The sequence below is a fragment of the Solanum lycopersicum genome, chromosome 5 (assembly GCF_036512215.1).
Source record: "Solanum lycopersicum chromosome 5, SLM_r2.1".
NCBI lineage: Eukaryota > Viridiplantae > Streptophyta > Magnoliopsida > Solanales > Solanaceae > Solanum > Solanum lycopersicum.
Genome location: NC_090804.1, coordinates 9505194 through 9523011, shown reverse-complemented (window position 1 = coordinate 9523011; position 17818 = coordinate 9505194). Strand labels below are relative to the sequence as shown.

The following is a 17818-nucleotide window of genomic DNA, read 5'->3' as shown; positions in this document are numbered from 1 at the left end:
TAATTCATTAACGACTTCATTAGGAACTCTGTTTCTTTTGATGGTTGTTGCTCAAGTCAACACCACTTTAACTCTATCCACAACATGATCAAAAATGGTTTCAACCAACCCTAGAGTTATTAGATATGACATTTGCAATTCCTTTTCTGTTAGGGTAATCCATGGATGCACAACCTAACATTGTAAAAATGAGTCATCAGTAAGAATTACCATGTTGCAACAGATGATTCATCTATAACAACATTTGTATTAGATGTCGCGACAGATAAATCATCTGTAGCAACATGTGTCACAAATGTTGCTATACATGATTCATCTGTAGCAACATTTTTGCCACATGTTGCTACAAATGAATCATCTGTAGCAACATGTGGCACATGTTGCAACAGACAATTCATCTGTAGCAATATTTGTGGCACATGTTGCAATACATGATTTGTCTATAGCAATATTTGTGTCACATGTAGCAACAGATGAATCATCTGTAACAACATGTGAGACATCTTTAACAACATATGCCTGTAATATACTAATAATAACTTACTGCATCATCAGGAAGGTTAAAAAGATCTAGAATATGCCCTTCTTTGGTAGTTTTTGTTCTTACTATCAACCATCTCAACATCCTCGGGGATGATCTCTGTTCTTCTGCAATTACTTGATGGGTCAAATAACGAATGACTTCAAATTCCCAGTCCTATAAAAAAGGAAAACATGTCAATAATTAAATGTTGAATTATTACTTAATATAATATAAAAATATAAAAAATATTCAGCTTTACCATGAAAGCCCATGGAAACCAAAACAAGTTAATGGTCTTTTCTTCTAAAGGCCTCAACAAGTAGTGACAATTAGATGAAAGCTCTCATGACCCCACGGGTAGTTGTTGAAATCATCAATATCTTGACAGAAATTGACATACTTTAAAAGTATGTTGTTGCCCGGATCCTTCGGCAAAAGTATATTATGTGTAAAACAAAGTAAGCACAATGAGTCCTTGTTGTTCCTTGGTGTATCCTCCCGTTCCAACAAACTTAATAAGTCATAATTTTTAAAGTTTTTTCCCACAAGGGACATCAAGTCCTGCTCCTCAGTTGGCAGTGACTGTTGTCCTGCTTTTGCTACTTCTTTTACTACTTTCTGTCTTCTTTGTGGTTCTATTTTAACAATGTATTCAGGGATGGACTGAACAGGAGAATGAAATTTTAGTCCTCTAAATATGACAAATCTCTTATGCTAAAGAAAACTGGCATGCCACAATAATTAATTACAATCTCATCCTTCTTATTGGGATTTTCAAAGATGAACCTTCTTTTCAAAAGTTTATACAAGATGGTCATTTGAAAATGTGGAAGTGGATCAATGGGTAAATCAAGAAAATGACCAAAATATCTATTTTTGAAAAAAATCTTCCACTTGATTTCTCTTGAGGATATCCCTGAATCTGATGAAGGTCTTGCAGATGCACAGAGAAAGTGTATGCATTGATGATTTTAATTCCATCATTACCACTAGCATGAACTCTTCACGAAGTTCTTGTTCTTCTTCATGAACTTCATTTATTATTTCTTCTTGTGCCACAACTATTACTTCTATATTTTCCCCTTCTTCCTGCTGAACTTCATTTATTTTCCCTTGTTCCTCAACTTCGTCTTGTTTTTCATCTTCTTCCTCCTTTACTTGTCTTTCTTCATATTCTTTTTGACAAAATTCTACTTCTGCTTGAGAAGAAGAAACTGCTTCAATTTCAAGATTTTCTAAAAGTGTAGTACTTTTCGTTCCTCTTCCTAGCAATTTTAGACTTAGCCTTTTCCTGGATCTTTGTTTGGTCAGATGTATCAATATCAAGTTTTCTTTTGACAGGAGCCATTATATTTTTGTCTGCAACCACAAAAATAAAATATTTGAAAGGCACACATGAGCTACAACAATAAGTCAAAATAGGGCAATAAGCAGATAAAAGCTATTTCAAACCCTAATAAAATGTTACCTGAGAAGATATATATCAACGATAAAGTAGAAATTATGAGGATAACACCGCCTTGCTGTAGAAGATGACCTGTGAAGGAAGGACTAAGAGAAGAAGAGAAGAATACTAGCAAAGTAGAGAAGAAAACTGAAAAAATTACTTAGTATAAATAAATAAATCTTGGAATACGAAATGACATTTATAGAAGAGATGAGAGAGAGAGGAGAGAAGGAAAATGAATGTTAAAGCCGTTTAATGTATTTTAATTATGACAATTCAAACTGTGACATATGTTGCCACATATATACTATCTGTTGCTACATATATATGATCTATTGCCACATATAATTTTATCGTGTTTATTACAACACAAATTACATATGTTGTCACAGACAACACATTTAATCCTTTCCATCATAATTGACATTTGTTTAAACAAAATCGAAATAATCATAAAAATATTTTAATTAACACTTCACCAATTGTTTTATACAAATTATCAACAAAAAGGTAATTTACAATGATATGAGATACATAACCACCTATCTAATAAATAGTTGTAAACACAATATTTTCATCGATCTTAGATTTTTTTCAATTCTACGCATCTCTGGGTCTTTATTGTTACTAACATAACCATTTTGAGCCTTTACAATCCCATAATTCCATAGGAGTGAAGCATATCTCAAACGAAGGGTGTCAACATTAATTCCACATGATGGTACTTCTAATTCATCACTCAAAAACTCAGCATATGCAGCAACAAAAATTCCACAATCTCTGCATGGTATATCATCAATAAGAAAATATAATAACATCACATTTCGATAGTCGTAAGACAAAATAATATTGTGATACTTACAGACTACTGCTTTCTTGTTGGGCAATATAGTAACATGACTGACTTCGAATGTGTGAGATTTGTTCTTTCCTTTGTAACATTTAAGAACTGACCAGTTGGTTCGCTCATTTTGCTCAAAAATCCACTCAACTCAAGGTACTTTGGCAACATTGCATCCATCTTTTGAATCTCAGAGGATAATTTTCTGTTAGACCTATTTGTAGACATGAAATCATACACATTTATACACCATTCCTTCAATGCAACGACTGTCAAGACCCAATGGAATTTCCCATTACTATTTACAGGGACATAAACATCATCTGCCAAGTGCCAGGGCAGTCCACAAGGTATACCAAACCCTTTCATCATGCCAACAATATTATCCTCATATTCACTAACATTGTCAATGTATATTTTGAAAAAACAACTAGTGGTGGTATATTGATATTTAGATTGAATCTTTTGTTTCGACTTCTTACGCAAATAGTAAAATATGACATCCACATACTGCACACATGCATAAAAAAAGTGTATCAATTTAATTGTATATATTCATGTACTAAACAATACATATAAAAGTGGGAATGTATTTACCTCATTATTCCAACACTTATTGGGTTGAGACATTACGTAGAACCAGTCCTTATTTGTTGGAAATGCAACTACTAAATCAAGTTGGTCAAAATCAAGTTTTAAGCAATTGGCTAAGTAGTGATCCTCCTTGTGTCCTCTACAATTGTGTAATCATTATAAATAAATATTTATTTGACAACAAGAATAAATTCTAATAATAGTTGAACGACCTTACTTTACTTACTTTTTTACATGATGCTTGTAAAGGACCCTCGTTTATCCATTGCGAGAAAGATGACCTTAGTTCAGTTGGAACCTCGCCGTCAATGTTAAAACTTTAAAATGGATATTGTCGCTTCACATCAGAACTGACAACTTCTACTTTCTTCCTTTTTTTCGCTTTCGCTTTTTCTTTCTACTTCATCTTCTACTTCTCCTTCTGCTTCTCCATCTCCTTTGTCTTCTTCTTCTTCTCCTGTTTTGCCTTCTTCTTTTTCTCCTTCTCCTCATTTGCCTTCTTCTCCCTCTCCTTCTCCTCTTTTGCCTTCTTCTCCTTCTCCTCCTTTGCATTCTTCTCCTTCTCCTTCTCGTCCTTCTCGTTCTCCTCCTTTTCCTTCTCTTCCTTTTCTTTCTTCTCAATAATTATAGAAAGTGTTCTAGAAATAGATTTTTTCAACCTCTTACACTTCAAAGGCTGTGAAGTCTTCTTGGATCTTTGCACATCAATATCATGAGAAATTTCATGTAATATATGAGTGAGTTTTCTAACACGACTAATAAAATAATCATGTTGCTGCTCACATTCTTTGAATAGACAAAAAAAGCATATTATGTTAGAATATTGAGTTATTGTCATGGATGAAGCTTCTTGTATCATTTCATCTACAAGGTAAATAAAAAACATTGAGATTTTACAATTTATTATAAAATAATAATAGCAGTATGTTGCAACAGATGGATAATCTGTTGCCATAAATTAACATTATGTTGCCAAATATGTACCTGCTGTTGCAAAACATAAAATTTTTGTCGCAACATATAGATCTTATGTAGCAACAGATGAATCATATGTTGACACATATATACTGATTATTGCAACATTTGAATCTTATGTGGCAACATATGATCATTTTTTTGACATAAAGTGAGATGTTACTACATATGATAACTGTTTGAATACTCACCAACATATCACTAAAATATTACAACGTACGCTAAATATTCAACAAATGAAATATATTTTGGACGCCTGAACAACACTATATTTCTAAAATCATATCAATAAAATGGACATAAAAAGAACAACAACAACAATAAAAAATGACTTTTCACTGAATGATAACAATACATGTACATTTCCTCAAAATAAGAATTTTTTGAATTGACTGATTTTCTTTCAAAAATAATAAATAATTCACACCATTAAGTCGATTATTCAATTTTTACATCTACAGAATGTTTTATTGTTCATTAATTCAAGAAAAAAACTTCAAAAATTATAAAATATTTTTAAAAAATAACTTACCCATTTCTAGTTTAGTCGAACACGATTACAATTCAGAAAGATAAGAGAGTAATGGAGGTATGGAGATAAAGAGTAACAACTGCAGAGGAAGAATAACGATGAGTTTTTGAATTTGTAAGGAAGAAAAAGAACAATCCCCTTTCCCTGAGGGAGGTAGAAAGAGAGAGAATAGAGGAAGAAAGATAAAAATATTTTTTCTTTTAAATGATTTTATTTGAATTATAAAATGTGCTTTTTATATTTTATAAAAGATAAGAAAATTTTAAAAATGTTAATTTGATCCCATAATTACTTAATTATATTTTAAAAAGGATTTGACGAGCTCTTAGTCTAAAGGAGACTTTGAAACCTTTCGCTTAAATATTCTCGCTCAACTTCTCATAGTAATTCTTCAAATTTTCTGTCTCCAATTTGTTAAATTGCTACTTATATCCAAAACCCTAATCAGGTATATATGAAAGATTTTTATGGTGGTAGAGGTCCAACCAACCAAAGTTGGATGAGGCTCCACCCATTTTTTGACACATGATTTGTGGGACCTTTCTTAATATAAAAGTTGAAAAAAATAAAAAAGTAAATTGTGGGGTTGACAACATTAAATATGCACTTATATTAAAGAGAGAGAAGATGAAAAATGTTCTTGAATTTATTCTCTTTTACAAAGGAGCTGGATTAAAATAAAAAGTAAGCAATAAATATGCACTTATATCTAAGAGAGAGAAGATGAAAAACGTTCTTGTATTTATTTTCTCTTCTAGAAAGGAGCTGGCAAAACATCAAAAGTAAATAGGGCCCTACAATATTAAATGTTAACTTAAATATTCACTTGAATCTAAGAAAGAGAAGATGAAGAAGCGTTTGGGTTTCTTTTGACTTCTTCAAAAGGGCTGAAAAAAATAAAGGTGAACAAGATTCTTTTCTCTTCTTCAAAGGACAAAAAAAATATGAAGAATTATCTACATTCAAATTTTCTAAGGAGAAAAAAAATCAGAAGTACCTATATACGTTTTTCAGGTAAGAATTTTTCTTCATATTTCTTGAACTCTTTAATACTATCAACACAACTAAATTAAAGGTTGCATATATATTATATTTGACAATAGATCTCTATGGATCTTCTTACTTGCATGTTACTTGTAATTCAAAATACAAAAAAAATATTTGTTGCATTGATTTTTATGCTTCAAATATCAAAAATTAAGATCTTCACCAAAGATCAAATTGAATTTTCTTCAAATATCTCTTTGTTTAATAGTTGACTCTGCATGCAAGCTCCAAATTGTGAATTCAGATTTTGAGTCAAAAATTGAGGGAAAATGCTTGATGAACCTCCATGTAACTGCATATTTGATATAGAAAAAAAAATATCAAGATTGGTATATGCATGAATATAATAATAAACAATGAAAGAATTATTTAACTAATTAAAGAGAGAACAAACCTCAAAACTTAATCCCATAGATTTATGTTGTATTTGTTGCATTGAGACTGATTGCATGTCAAAATTTATTGTTTTTCATGTTTTTGTCCTGTTTTGCTTTTGAATGTCATCTGTGATGTGTTTTTCTTCTTTTTTTTCCTCACCTTTGGTTTCATTCTTGAATATCCATTTTCCTTTCCTTTTTTTCTTAATTGGATCCAAAATTCGATCCTTGGCCCGAATTAAAGAACCAACGGATGAATCAAATTTCTGTCTGTTTTTGTCACAATTTTCACCATACAGTTCACTTTGATCCAGAAACCTCTTGTAGAAGATCTACTAGAGAGAAGCGAAGCTCAACACGTTATTCTCATGATGAGTATATTCTATTGACTAATATGAGAGAACCTGAAGGTTATGATTAAATCATGTTAGATACTCATAGAGATAAGTGGAAAGAACTCATCGTAGACAATCATGAGTTTTGTAGAAGTGTGGCAGACAGGAAGCCTGTCAAGAGATCCTCCACTTGAAGTCTTTTTGGCCCCTTGGCTAGAGGGGGAGTTTGTTGGGCTATTGCCCATGTTCCTGTTAAAGGCCCATGGCCTATTCCTACTTGGAAAAGGATTGGAATTATTCTCTTTATTTGGTTTCCAATTCTATTAGGAAGGATTGAAATAGTAATCCTATTTGTACTTGGTTTTGGCTTTGTAAGGAAAAGCACAACTCTATAAATAGAGGATGGTTTTGAGAGAATAATTAATTGCTCATTGGTATTGTCTTTGAAAGACATTAGAACATAAGAGAGGTTTTTGAGAGAGCTTTCAACAAGAGAAAAAGAGAGAAAGAAAAGGGTCCTTTTGCTGCAGTATTTTTCTCCGACCAGCAACGTTCAGATCGTATTTACTGATTAACGAACCGTTGGATCGGGCTTAAATTTGAACTGAGTGTTTTTGACATCTTGGCGGTTGATTTGAACGATGGAGATCAGATTTGGAGGTCAGAAAGATCATGTTTTAGGTCCCAAACAGAAGCTGAGTTTGTGTGGTGTTTCTTTCTATTTATCTTTTTTTTGGTGTAGATATTGTTTATTCTCTTTTGGCACTTGTTGTGTATCTATTATAAGAATATTTGTAACTCTGTTATTGTTATAGTGAAGCAATTCGGATCTTGTTGATCCCGTGCTGGTTACCTTCGGATTGAAGGGTTTTTCCATGTTAAACTTGGTGTTCTTTATTGTTAGATTTTCGGTTTCATCTTTTCGTCACAACATTAGCAACATGATCCTTTCCACAATCTGTAAATAATCCATTTTTCATCATAATTTGAATGGATCTAAAATTCACATGACTAAGACGTTCATGCCATAAAGCTAAAGACTCCACAACATAAGCAAGAATATTTTCATTTTAAAAATTGAGTTTGGACATGCCATTTGTAGCATAACCTTTTCCAAAAAACATGCCTTGTTTAGACAAAATAAATTTATCTGCCTCAAAAAAATATTTTAAAGTCATGTTTCAGAAGAAGTGTACCTTACACCAAGTTCTTTCGAATATCAGGAACATGCAGTACATGTATCAATGTGGCCATCTTTCTGGAAGTGAATTTATGTTCAATAGTTCCTTTTTCCACAACCTTAACAAGGGATGAGCTTCTCATATGCAAAACTTTATAGCCCCCACTAAATCCTAGGTTGTGAAAGAATTTTTATTACTTGATATATGACGAGTTGCACCAGTGTGTATCCACCATTCCACTTGATCTCCCTCTATAAATGCTTCTGTGACCATTGCCACCGTTCTTTTTTTGTATTATTAATTTCCTTTTCTTTCTTCTTTCAGCTTTAAGAATTTTACAATCAAGTGCATAGTGACCAATATTATGACAATGATAACATTCATTCGACTTAGAGTTAGAATTAGTACGCTTGAAATTTTTACTCTTCTTTGCTTCAAAAATTTATTATTGGCAGGTTCCTTCTTAATCTTTTCTTCAACAACATGAGCTTTCATGATAGGCTCCTTCAAGATGTTATTTTCAAGATATCGTGTCTCTTGGTCAATTTGAAGTGTTTCAATTATTGTTCAACAGTCAAATTTTCCTTCTTGTGTAAGAGTTTGCTTCGGTACTTCTTCCAAGATGGAGGAAGTTTTGAGTCAATAGAACCAACATGAAAGTTTTCATCAAGACCAATTTAAGATCTAGCAATTTATTAGCTATAAATTGAAATGCTTTTACTTATTCAATGATTCACTTGTCCTCAACCATTTTGAACTCCATATAATTTGAATTAAGAAATTACGTTGAATTCGTCTCTTCTTCTAAATGGATTGCTTATAGAGTATCCCTTAGAAAATTTGCACTTAATATAATATTGGTCATAATATTTATTGGACATTCCTCTAAGAATGTAATTCTTGCATAAATAATCATTATCTTGCCACTTGATAATTTGTTATTTAATTAAAGTAGCCCCGTCGGTTTCTAACTCAGAACCAGGAGAGTCAGGACAAGGTTTCTCAAGAACATATGCAAACTTAGTCGTCGTAAAAAGAATTACATATTTCCACGCCATCTAGAAAAGTCTTTGCCATCAAATATTTCAAAATTAGGATTAGGCAAATTTGGAACATTGTTTGTTATTAATGTGGATGTCATCGAGACGACTATCTTCAAATTTTTGAAACAAATGAACAAAAATGAGATACATATAAAAAATCCAAAACAAAACTTGCCTGGCTTAGAGGCACGATAATAAGTTTCTTGAAGATAGTTGGAGTCTCTCACACCTGCAATCGGAAAAACAAATAGGAACTCTATCTTTCGGAATTCAACTAAGCCACAAAACAAGTAGCATTCAGGAATGTCTCTTTGAATAAGTGATTTCACCTTTAGATTAATGTCTCACAAGTGTTTTCAAGGGAGAATAGTTTTTTCTTGAGTGCAATTTCTATTCAGCCAACTCAATTTATTGGACAAATGTTTTTGCAAGAAAAAGACTTTAATTAAATTGTATTTATTATAGGTTCATGAATTAAAAGAGAAACTTATCTTTCAAAAATCCATATCGTATAATTAAAAAAAAACTCTTTCAAAATCCTATAACATAGAAATAAAAACAAAAAATAATGTTGCATCTCACATTCTCTTATTTTCTTCTTTCAAAACTTTTAACGAATGAATTTGTTTAAAAAATAATCGGAATAGTAACTTCTACAGTAATTGCATGACAGATGGTCGTTGTTTTTTTTTGTCGGATCTTGCCTAATAGAGGGTAGCTTTATTATTTAGTAAGTCTTCTTGCTTTATAACATCTTGTTCTTGTGACAGAGTCCATGGGTAGCTCACTATCGTTGTCTCCACTTTGGTATGCTTTTCTTCCTCCTACTCACTATCATTGTTTGTTTTACTTAGGTGGTCTTGTGACAGAGTGAATGGATAGCTCTAATCCACCACCCTTATAAAATAGTTTTTAGAAAGTATCTTTTATTTTTAGCTAGAGAATCGAAATAACGTTTTAGGAAAATAATTTGTGACCTAGAAACTAACCTCATATAATTGATCTATGACATGACCCCGACACGTGTACTAAGATACAGCCTTGATGATTGATCCAAACTATGATCCTTAGATTTGACTAAGACAAGATCCTGACTTTCAACTTGAGACACGACTTTCAAAATGGATAGGATATCCGATCCAAGAATTGACACCGCCACTCAAACTCTGACGCGATTGACCAATCCAGAATTCAAACCTGTCACTCGAATCGAGACCTAACTTTCACATCAGGATTTTATCCAGACAACTGACAACCTATGCGAGACCCAACTTTTTAGTCAGGACCTGACTCATGAACCAACAACTGAGTCTATATTCTCACTTTTCTTGATATTAGTAAAAATAACTTGAAATCTTGTGTGATAGTTCATAGTTTTACTCCTTTGAACAACGAGGATTCCGTATAAAAATCTTTGTATTTATTGTTAAGTACTTTATCGCATTCACGCAAACTATTAACCTCGTACTACGGTTCACTGTGGGTTACCACATCCTTTGGAAAAGCTACAACCTTTGAAAAAATCATAACCCTTCAGAAAAGTCACAACTCATTAGGAAAATGTCAAAACCCGTCAAAAAAGTCGTAACTCTTTGAAAAAGTCACAACTCTTTAGTACGAAAGCATATCAATATCTAATATAGTAAAAATAATTAAATTAATAAAAAAATTAAGTTTTTTTAAATTTGCGGTATTATAGTAATTTATCGTTCAATTTAGGAGTTCATTGTTTAAATTAGAATATATATATACATACACACACACACACACATACATATGTTCATGGTGTTCAAGTTTGATGGGAGGGTCTAGTTATTAAGGCTTGCTTTGTTTTCTAACATTATATTATTGCCTATTATTTGGGTATAAGGGTATCAGGAAGATATAAAAAGGAAATTAAATGCAAGATTGATCATATTTTTATACTTTTCTCTATATATCACTCAGAAAAAATTGAAAGTAACACAAACTTTCCAAGTTTTTTAATATTGTTTTTAAGTTGGAATAAATATTCTTTTCTTTTTCTAATTTCACCATTTTATATCTAATTATCCACAAAAAAACAATAACTCAAGAAGAAAATTTTCCAAACCTTACTTTCACAAAGAAATTTTTAAATGCAGTACATGTTAATATATATTGAAGAAAACTCGTGTTTGATAATATGTAAAATAATTTACTTTGATAATTAATGCTAATCAATAACTCTGTCTCACGACTCAGAATCAAGTCGTGATGGTGAGCAATAATCCCTCACGTAGGCAAGCCAAAAACCTAACAAGATAAAATAGAAAGACAACAAATACTTTTAAAATGAAGGAATAGAAGCATAAATAAATATACAGGATAGTGACATGATACAGAATTGTAAATATGATATACAATATGAAAAATAGGTCCGAAGAAGTCCAAGAAAAATACATTAATTAAACGCAATAATCAATCTTCGGACCTGGTGTCACTCGTAAATGAGCATCTACATACAAAGAGGTTATATTTACAAGTTTGTGTAATTCAAAATATAGTACAAAAGAAAGAAACATAGCAAGCCTCTGGACATCAAGATCTCACCACAATCATAATCTACAACGATCACAGGAGGTCGATCGCTTTTTGAGAATGGCTCTTACTGAGAGATGCTTCAGAAAAGATGGAGAAATATATTATGGGTACCAAAATATGGGGTACTCTGTAGGTAAAACAGGTCGACGAAGCTTAGAGATATCAAATATATATAGAGAAACACGACACTTCGAGAAAAGAGGAAAAAACACAAGATTGTGAGAAGGAAATAAACACTTAAGTACAAGATAATCATAACATACATACAAAAACTCACACAAATAGTATGATGCGATGCAAGTGATGAATACAAGAAAGTAGAAGCATGGAAGAATCCTCGATCCACCCAGAATGATACCTTAGACTCATCAACAAGTGGCAATTTGTAGTAAAATATAACTCATATCTCAATTAAAGGTCTGGCCAAAATGATACCTCAATGTCACACTGGGTAGAACCCCCTAGATGTAACCGGCATTGTCATCCTCTTTGAGGACTAAGACTAGCCTCTTAGCTTACATCATTACATTCATAGGTTAAAAATGCGGAAATTTTTAAAACTTTTCAGTGCTACTACATGGAGGTTTACATAGACCTCTACATACAAATAATATTTATATTTAGTATACATAGACCTTTCGTATAAGAAGATTACATAGTCTTCTACTTTTATTGCACCTAGAAGATAACATAGTCTCAAAAGCATGTCTCATCTCATAATCATTTAACGAAAGTGTAATAATGTGGGCCTAGTCCATACATCAATATAATAACACCACATATAGGTCATACAATGTCTAGAACTCAAAAGAAAGGGAAAAAACATAAGAGTCTTAAGACTAAAACAACTCCATAAACTTGATACCGGCATTGCCCTTGGAAAGTGAGGACCTACCCAACATGGACGATTGAGAATTCCAAGTCTTCTTCAATATCATTTTCAAAAGCCCTTTAACGATGGGAACCTAAAATATTGGGGAGAAAGGTAGAAAATGGGGTTATTACACCACTTGTACTAAGTATGAGACCATATGCACACCTATCATAAAATCATGCTGAGAAAAGGGACAATTCATAACGGTATGCAATTTACTTTGAAAAGCCTTATGCACATTCAAGAAGACCATTCCAATCAATAAGACATATGCATTAAGTAATAGGCATGCACATCACAATACCAACAATAACAATTCTATTCAAGTCATCATGCATATCATATAGTTGAACACATAGTCAAAGTAACTCTGTCATCAATTATAACAACACTAGCATGAATAAGAGTACATTTCAACATAACCAAAGTAAGACCATTAGTCATGACCCTCTTTAAGTCCACTTGTCCAATGACTAAGCAAAGCCCCATAACCTACTTAATCAAGTAACCCTAGCAAGAATCATAACCAATACCCAACTTCTCATTGCATAACATTAAGAGTACATAATAACATACTTTAGCAATAGAGACCAAGTACATTTTCATAAGGGTAATCAACATCACATAATGTCATTAACATGTAAGGTTATCACATACATATCATTTACATTTATAAGAATGTACATACATGACAACATCCTCCCAATACTTCCCTTAAGGCTAACTAGTATAATGTATAGCTAGAGTCCCATACCCCTACCTAGACTAAACTAAAACCCCTTAGGTCATTTTAGTTAGAGTTCAATCATTTAGTTCATTTTACCTTTTGGGAACATCTTGCCTTATCCGACATAGACCATATGAGCTAATGTGGAATCCGGTGTCATGGAATCCTACACCGAAAGAAGGTGGACTACTTGCCAGAGTAGTACCAAAAACATGAACATAGCAACTATATGGATTCACTAGCTAGTATTTCTATGGGGGAAATATAGTTCAAGAACTAGGAGATATAATTGGGACCCTCTTTTTACTACATGCATTATAGTCTACAATATCAAGAATATATTAGTGATCCTATGTTCCGTATGTGGGAAGGGACACTCCTCACTCTAGTTCACTCGGTGCTAAGCTAGAGTCCGTTTTTGAAATGTCTTTAATACCTTTATTAACCATCATAACTTAATATAGGTCATAGGGTCTATCCCTTGTATAATCATCATCATCATATCTCAATAAGAATTGCATGAGTATAGTCCTTTTATCACAATTCATACATGTGAGGTTAGCACATTTACATAGTCACATCATAATAAGGCACATTGGTAAATCATCACCATCCTTATAACATTTACATCTTAGCCAACACCTCACAAACCATAGTAAAAAAATTTCAATTCAAGATCATATCAACCCTATCAATCCTAACATAAGGTATACTCCAATACAACATCATCACTTAATCACAATTAACCATAATTGAAGTAAAGAATAGGGATCACATGACTTACCAAGTATCCTTCATAATCTATCATCAAGGTCTTACCATCAACCCTTAATTCAACCCAATATGGGTGTAACAACATCACACAACAATAACCAACATGATAACAAGACTAATTGAATCACTATATCACAATCCATCACTAGTTCATAGGTGAAGATAAAAGACTTAAGGTCAAGATCATAATCTAGATAATTAATCAAGAACTATCATTATAGGAATATAATTTACCTCAATCTATTCGTAGTAGATACAATAATATCATCTAGTAGTAATTCAACCAATAACAAATTCAGTTGAACCAACACTACCTAATTCATATCAAGATCATAACCTAGGGTTAAGGGAAATAAGCCATCTTCTACAAACTAAACCAATAAATCAACAAATAACATCATTAAGTTAAAATACATGTTAATCTATTCATAATATTCAAAAGAAATCATAAAAAAATCAATTCATAAGATCAATTTCAAGATTGGAAAAGACCAACATGAAAACTCAACTTTTGAAATCAATTTGATGGAACCCTTTGAGGAAAGAGATCTCAAAGGTGAAAGGAATCACATACCTTATTAATTGATGAAGATTGATGGAGAAATTTGAAACTTTACATCCCTTGAAATCACCCCTAGCTTGGTATTCAATGGAGTTCTTCCACTAGAGAGAGAAAGAAGAGAGAAGGAAAAGAATTTGGGTTTGTGAATTATAAGAGCTTAGGTTACACTAATTAGGTTAGAGGTTTAGATATGTTGTTAACTAACTTAATTGGACCTCCATTAAACCCTAATAATCCCCTAACTAAGACAACTAATTAAATGACTTGAATAAAATGTATAATAAAACCAGTCCTCACAGAAGACACCACGATCGATGAATCGTGTGTCCATCGACGGTCATTGTGAACCTCCGTGCTGCATATCCGTCGATTAGTTCAGAGGCTATGCAAAATGAACCTTTGTCCAAATTGACTAAGTTACCATCGATGGTGTCCATCGACACCCCGTCGATTGGACCATACCTCATCAGTGGCCTCCATCTGTGGACACTGTCTCTTGACAACCTTTGACACCTTTTTCAAGGGTCTTTGGTTAGTCCGTGGGGAGTCGTGCTTGAACTTTTTTAATACAAAACAACTCTAATATGTGTTAGACACCCTTCCACCAATTTTCATCTTTTTCTAACTCCTAAAAGCTAGTCAAATAGGCTAAGGCAAGTTAGTACCTCATTGAACTAATATCTGGACGTCATGGATGTTTTGACTTCTAAACTTCCTAAATGACTTATATTAATTAAATAGACCTTAAAATAGTGCCTAGACCCTTTGACAGTCATGTTAGGCTCTAGAATACGTCGTAGCCTTTCAAAGTGTTACATATCAGTATAAAAGTGGTCCAATATGCATACAAACTCATACATCAAGTATTTTGTCATTTTATGTCATAAAAACTCTGAAATTTTTTATTTTCACGTATAAAATCTTCTCATAATTTAACTAGTGAACCTCCCCTTCACAACTCAACATATGGGGAAAACATAGTGAAAACTATTTTCATTCCTCAAATATAAAAGTCCCAAAGGTTTTTCAAGAATAAACAAATCAAAAGTGATTATCAAATGTATGATATCCTACCAACTCAACACATGAAACAATCACTACGGTAAAACCTGACGCAACATAAATGTACTAGACTGGAACTCCAGCTAGTTCAAGCTCACAACATCCGGCCCAACAATAAATAACATTAACGAACTTAAAGGCTCAAAATATAACAACAGGCACACAATCATTCCGAAAAAAAAGAAACAGGCAGAATCTTCAGTTTCATGCCACTTAGAAGTATCTCTAAAGATACTAAACGACACAATGATCAAGTATCAAACTTGACTAAAGTTTTCTGGCTAAAAACTAAGCTAAGCAACAAAAATTGGCCATAAAGATTCTAAGGATCATACAAACCTACAAACTAATCCTAAGTTTACTTAATGATAGAAACAACTCAATATAAACATAATCTAACCAAGACAAGTCTAAAAGACTTAAACCATAACCGACTTCGTGGTGAAAACTTCACCCGAACCTCTAATCCAGAACTTTTCCTACCATAGGGTCTCGAAACAGTGACATGCTATCAAGAGCATAAAATACAAGTCAATATAGGAATAACGATATCCATGATCATATTACAAATATATCATCTCTTATATTTATAGATTAAAAATCATTTACATTGCTTTAGATCTAGTCACTACAAGTATTTGATCATGAAATTTCAAAATGAATTGAAATTGTATTTCTGTATTTCAAATTTGGAAAATAGTTAACAAAGCATTCTAAGAAAAACTTTCATTTACAGTACTTTATATCAATCATAAAATTTTTATGTAAGTTGAAATTCTATTTCAAATTTGTGATATTTAATAGTTAACAAATATTCCTAAGAACTGTTGATAGGAAAAAACTGAAACTATTATACACATCAAGAAATAAACATATCATAATAAATAACAATAGAACTAATAAATAATATAATAATAGAAGAAAATTAAACAAACGTAATATAAGATCCAAGTATGTTGAGTTTTTATTTTAAGCCACATAAATATAGAATTATAAAGTTCTCAATGAAGTTAATAAAAGCAAACATTGCGATGCTAGTGATGGAATAATCAGTCTAATCCTCCTCCTCCTGAGCAACAAGAACGACATCCTTTGAAGTGTTACTCTTGTTGTTAGGCAGCAAAAATTTGTGATTTTTGGAATAAAACCACCATTCGGAATGGTCAGATCTCTAAGAAATTGATACAACTCCTTATGAAACCTAGTAGCTAATTGAATATGCCTTGGAGTGATATGAGTCCTTTTGTCATTCCTCACTGCAATTCCAGCCAATTCAAGAACCTACAATCAATCAATATATGTAAAATTTAGTAATCACAAACCCTAGAAATTTGACATATAAAAGAGAGAGAGAGAGAGAGAGAGAGAGAGAAAAGGAACTTGAGAAATTCACCTCAACTGCAAGGTACTCAAGCACAGTAGCGAGGAATACCAGTGCTCCGGCACTAACACGTTTGGCATATTTCCCGACTTTGAGGAATCGGGCAATACCAGCCACTGGAAATTTGAGACCTGCTTTGCTGCTACGAGATCTCCTTTTAGCATTTGAACCAAGGTTTTTCCCTTTATCGACCATTGATCTTTTTCACTTTAAAAAAACTAACAATTTTGCTTTTTGATCTATGGAAACAATAGACAAAATGAAGAGGAAGAATGGAATAGTTATGTGTATGTGAAATCCTAAAGTAATGTGACTTTTATATTTAAAGCCCAGGGGGGTTATGACCCAGCCAATAAGAAGATAATCACGAGGATTAAACTTGTATGCCGGTGGATTAAAAAGAAAATCAACGGTGGATAAAGATGTTGATATATTTAGTCAATTTCAAGAATTATAATAAATTTATTTCCAAAGATAGAGAACTATGATGTGTGGTTTTTTTCCCAAAATAAATAAGTATTAAGATATGATTGTTACCAAAAAAAATTGGCTATGATGTCTTTAATTTGTTTCCAAAATTAAAAAAACAAGAAGACATAAGGGGTTATGATGAGTTTTTTTTTTCTTTAATATTTTTTGTTTGATATCCCTTTGAACAGACTTTAAGCTTTACAACTTATTAAAGTCTAATTTGTATAATAAAGAAATAACATATTTTATATGACTAACTTATTATCGGATCAACAAGTTTGAAAATAATAGGTTATAGATACTTTTGTCACACAATTCGTGTTTAATACAATGCTTTACAATGAACTTTAGAAACACGGAGTTACCAAAGTTTAATGAATCAGTCAAGAACAAAAATTAATTAACAAAGCTAAAATCTGTGAAAACATACCACTATCTGGAAAAACATAATGGAAAGAAGATCAAGCTTAGTGAATGCACAATTTCTCCTTAAGGAAATATTTTCCTCTA

The 17818-nt window shown here is 32.2% G+C and overlaps 1 protein-coding gene and 2 long non-coding RNA genes across 3 annotated transcripts; 1 reads left to right on the top strand and 2 right to left on the bottom strand.

The window, feature by feature from the left end:
• Positions 1-5571: 5571 nt before the first annotated feature.
• Positions 5572-7554, top strand: LOC101263907 (uncharacterized). The gene is made up of 2 exons (XR_182723.5): positions 5572-5926; positions 6651-7554. It is a non-coding gene; the product is annotated as an uncharacterized lncRNA (long non-coding RNA).
• On the bottom strand, positions 5761-6490 carry LOC138348510 (uncharacterized). Its single transcript, XR_011221145.1, has 2 exons — positions 6354-6490; positions 5761-6251 (listed from the first exon to the last, which is right to left on the bottom strand). It is a non-coding gene; the product is annotated as an uncharacterized lncRNA (long non-coding RNA).
• An 8892-nt stretch (positions 7555-16446) lies between the features above and the next one.
• On the bottom strand, positions 16447-17032 carry LOC101261623 (probable histone H2A.3). The gene is made up of 2 exons (XM_069298183.1): positions 16850-17032; positions 16447-16737 (listed from the first exon to the last, which is right to left on the bottom strand). Exons 1-2 carry the CDS (start codon positions 17030-17032, stop codon positions 16447-16449), a joined length of 474 nt encoding a protein of 157 aa, XP_069154284.1.
• Positions 17033-17818: the final 786 nt, after the last annotated feature.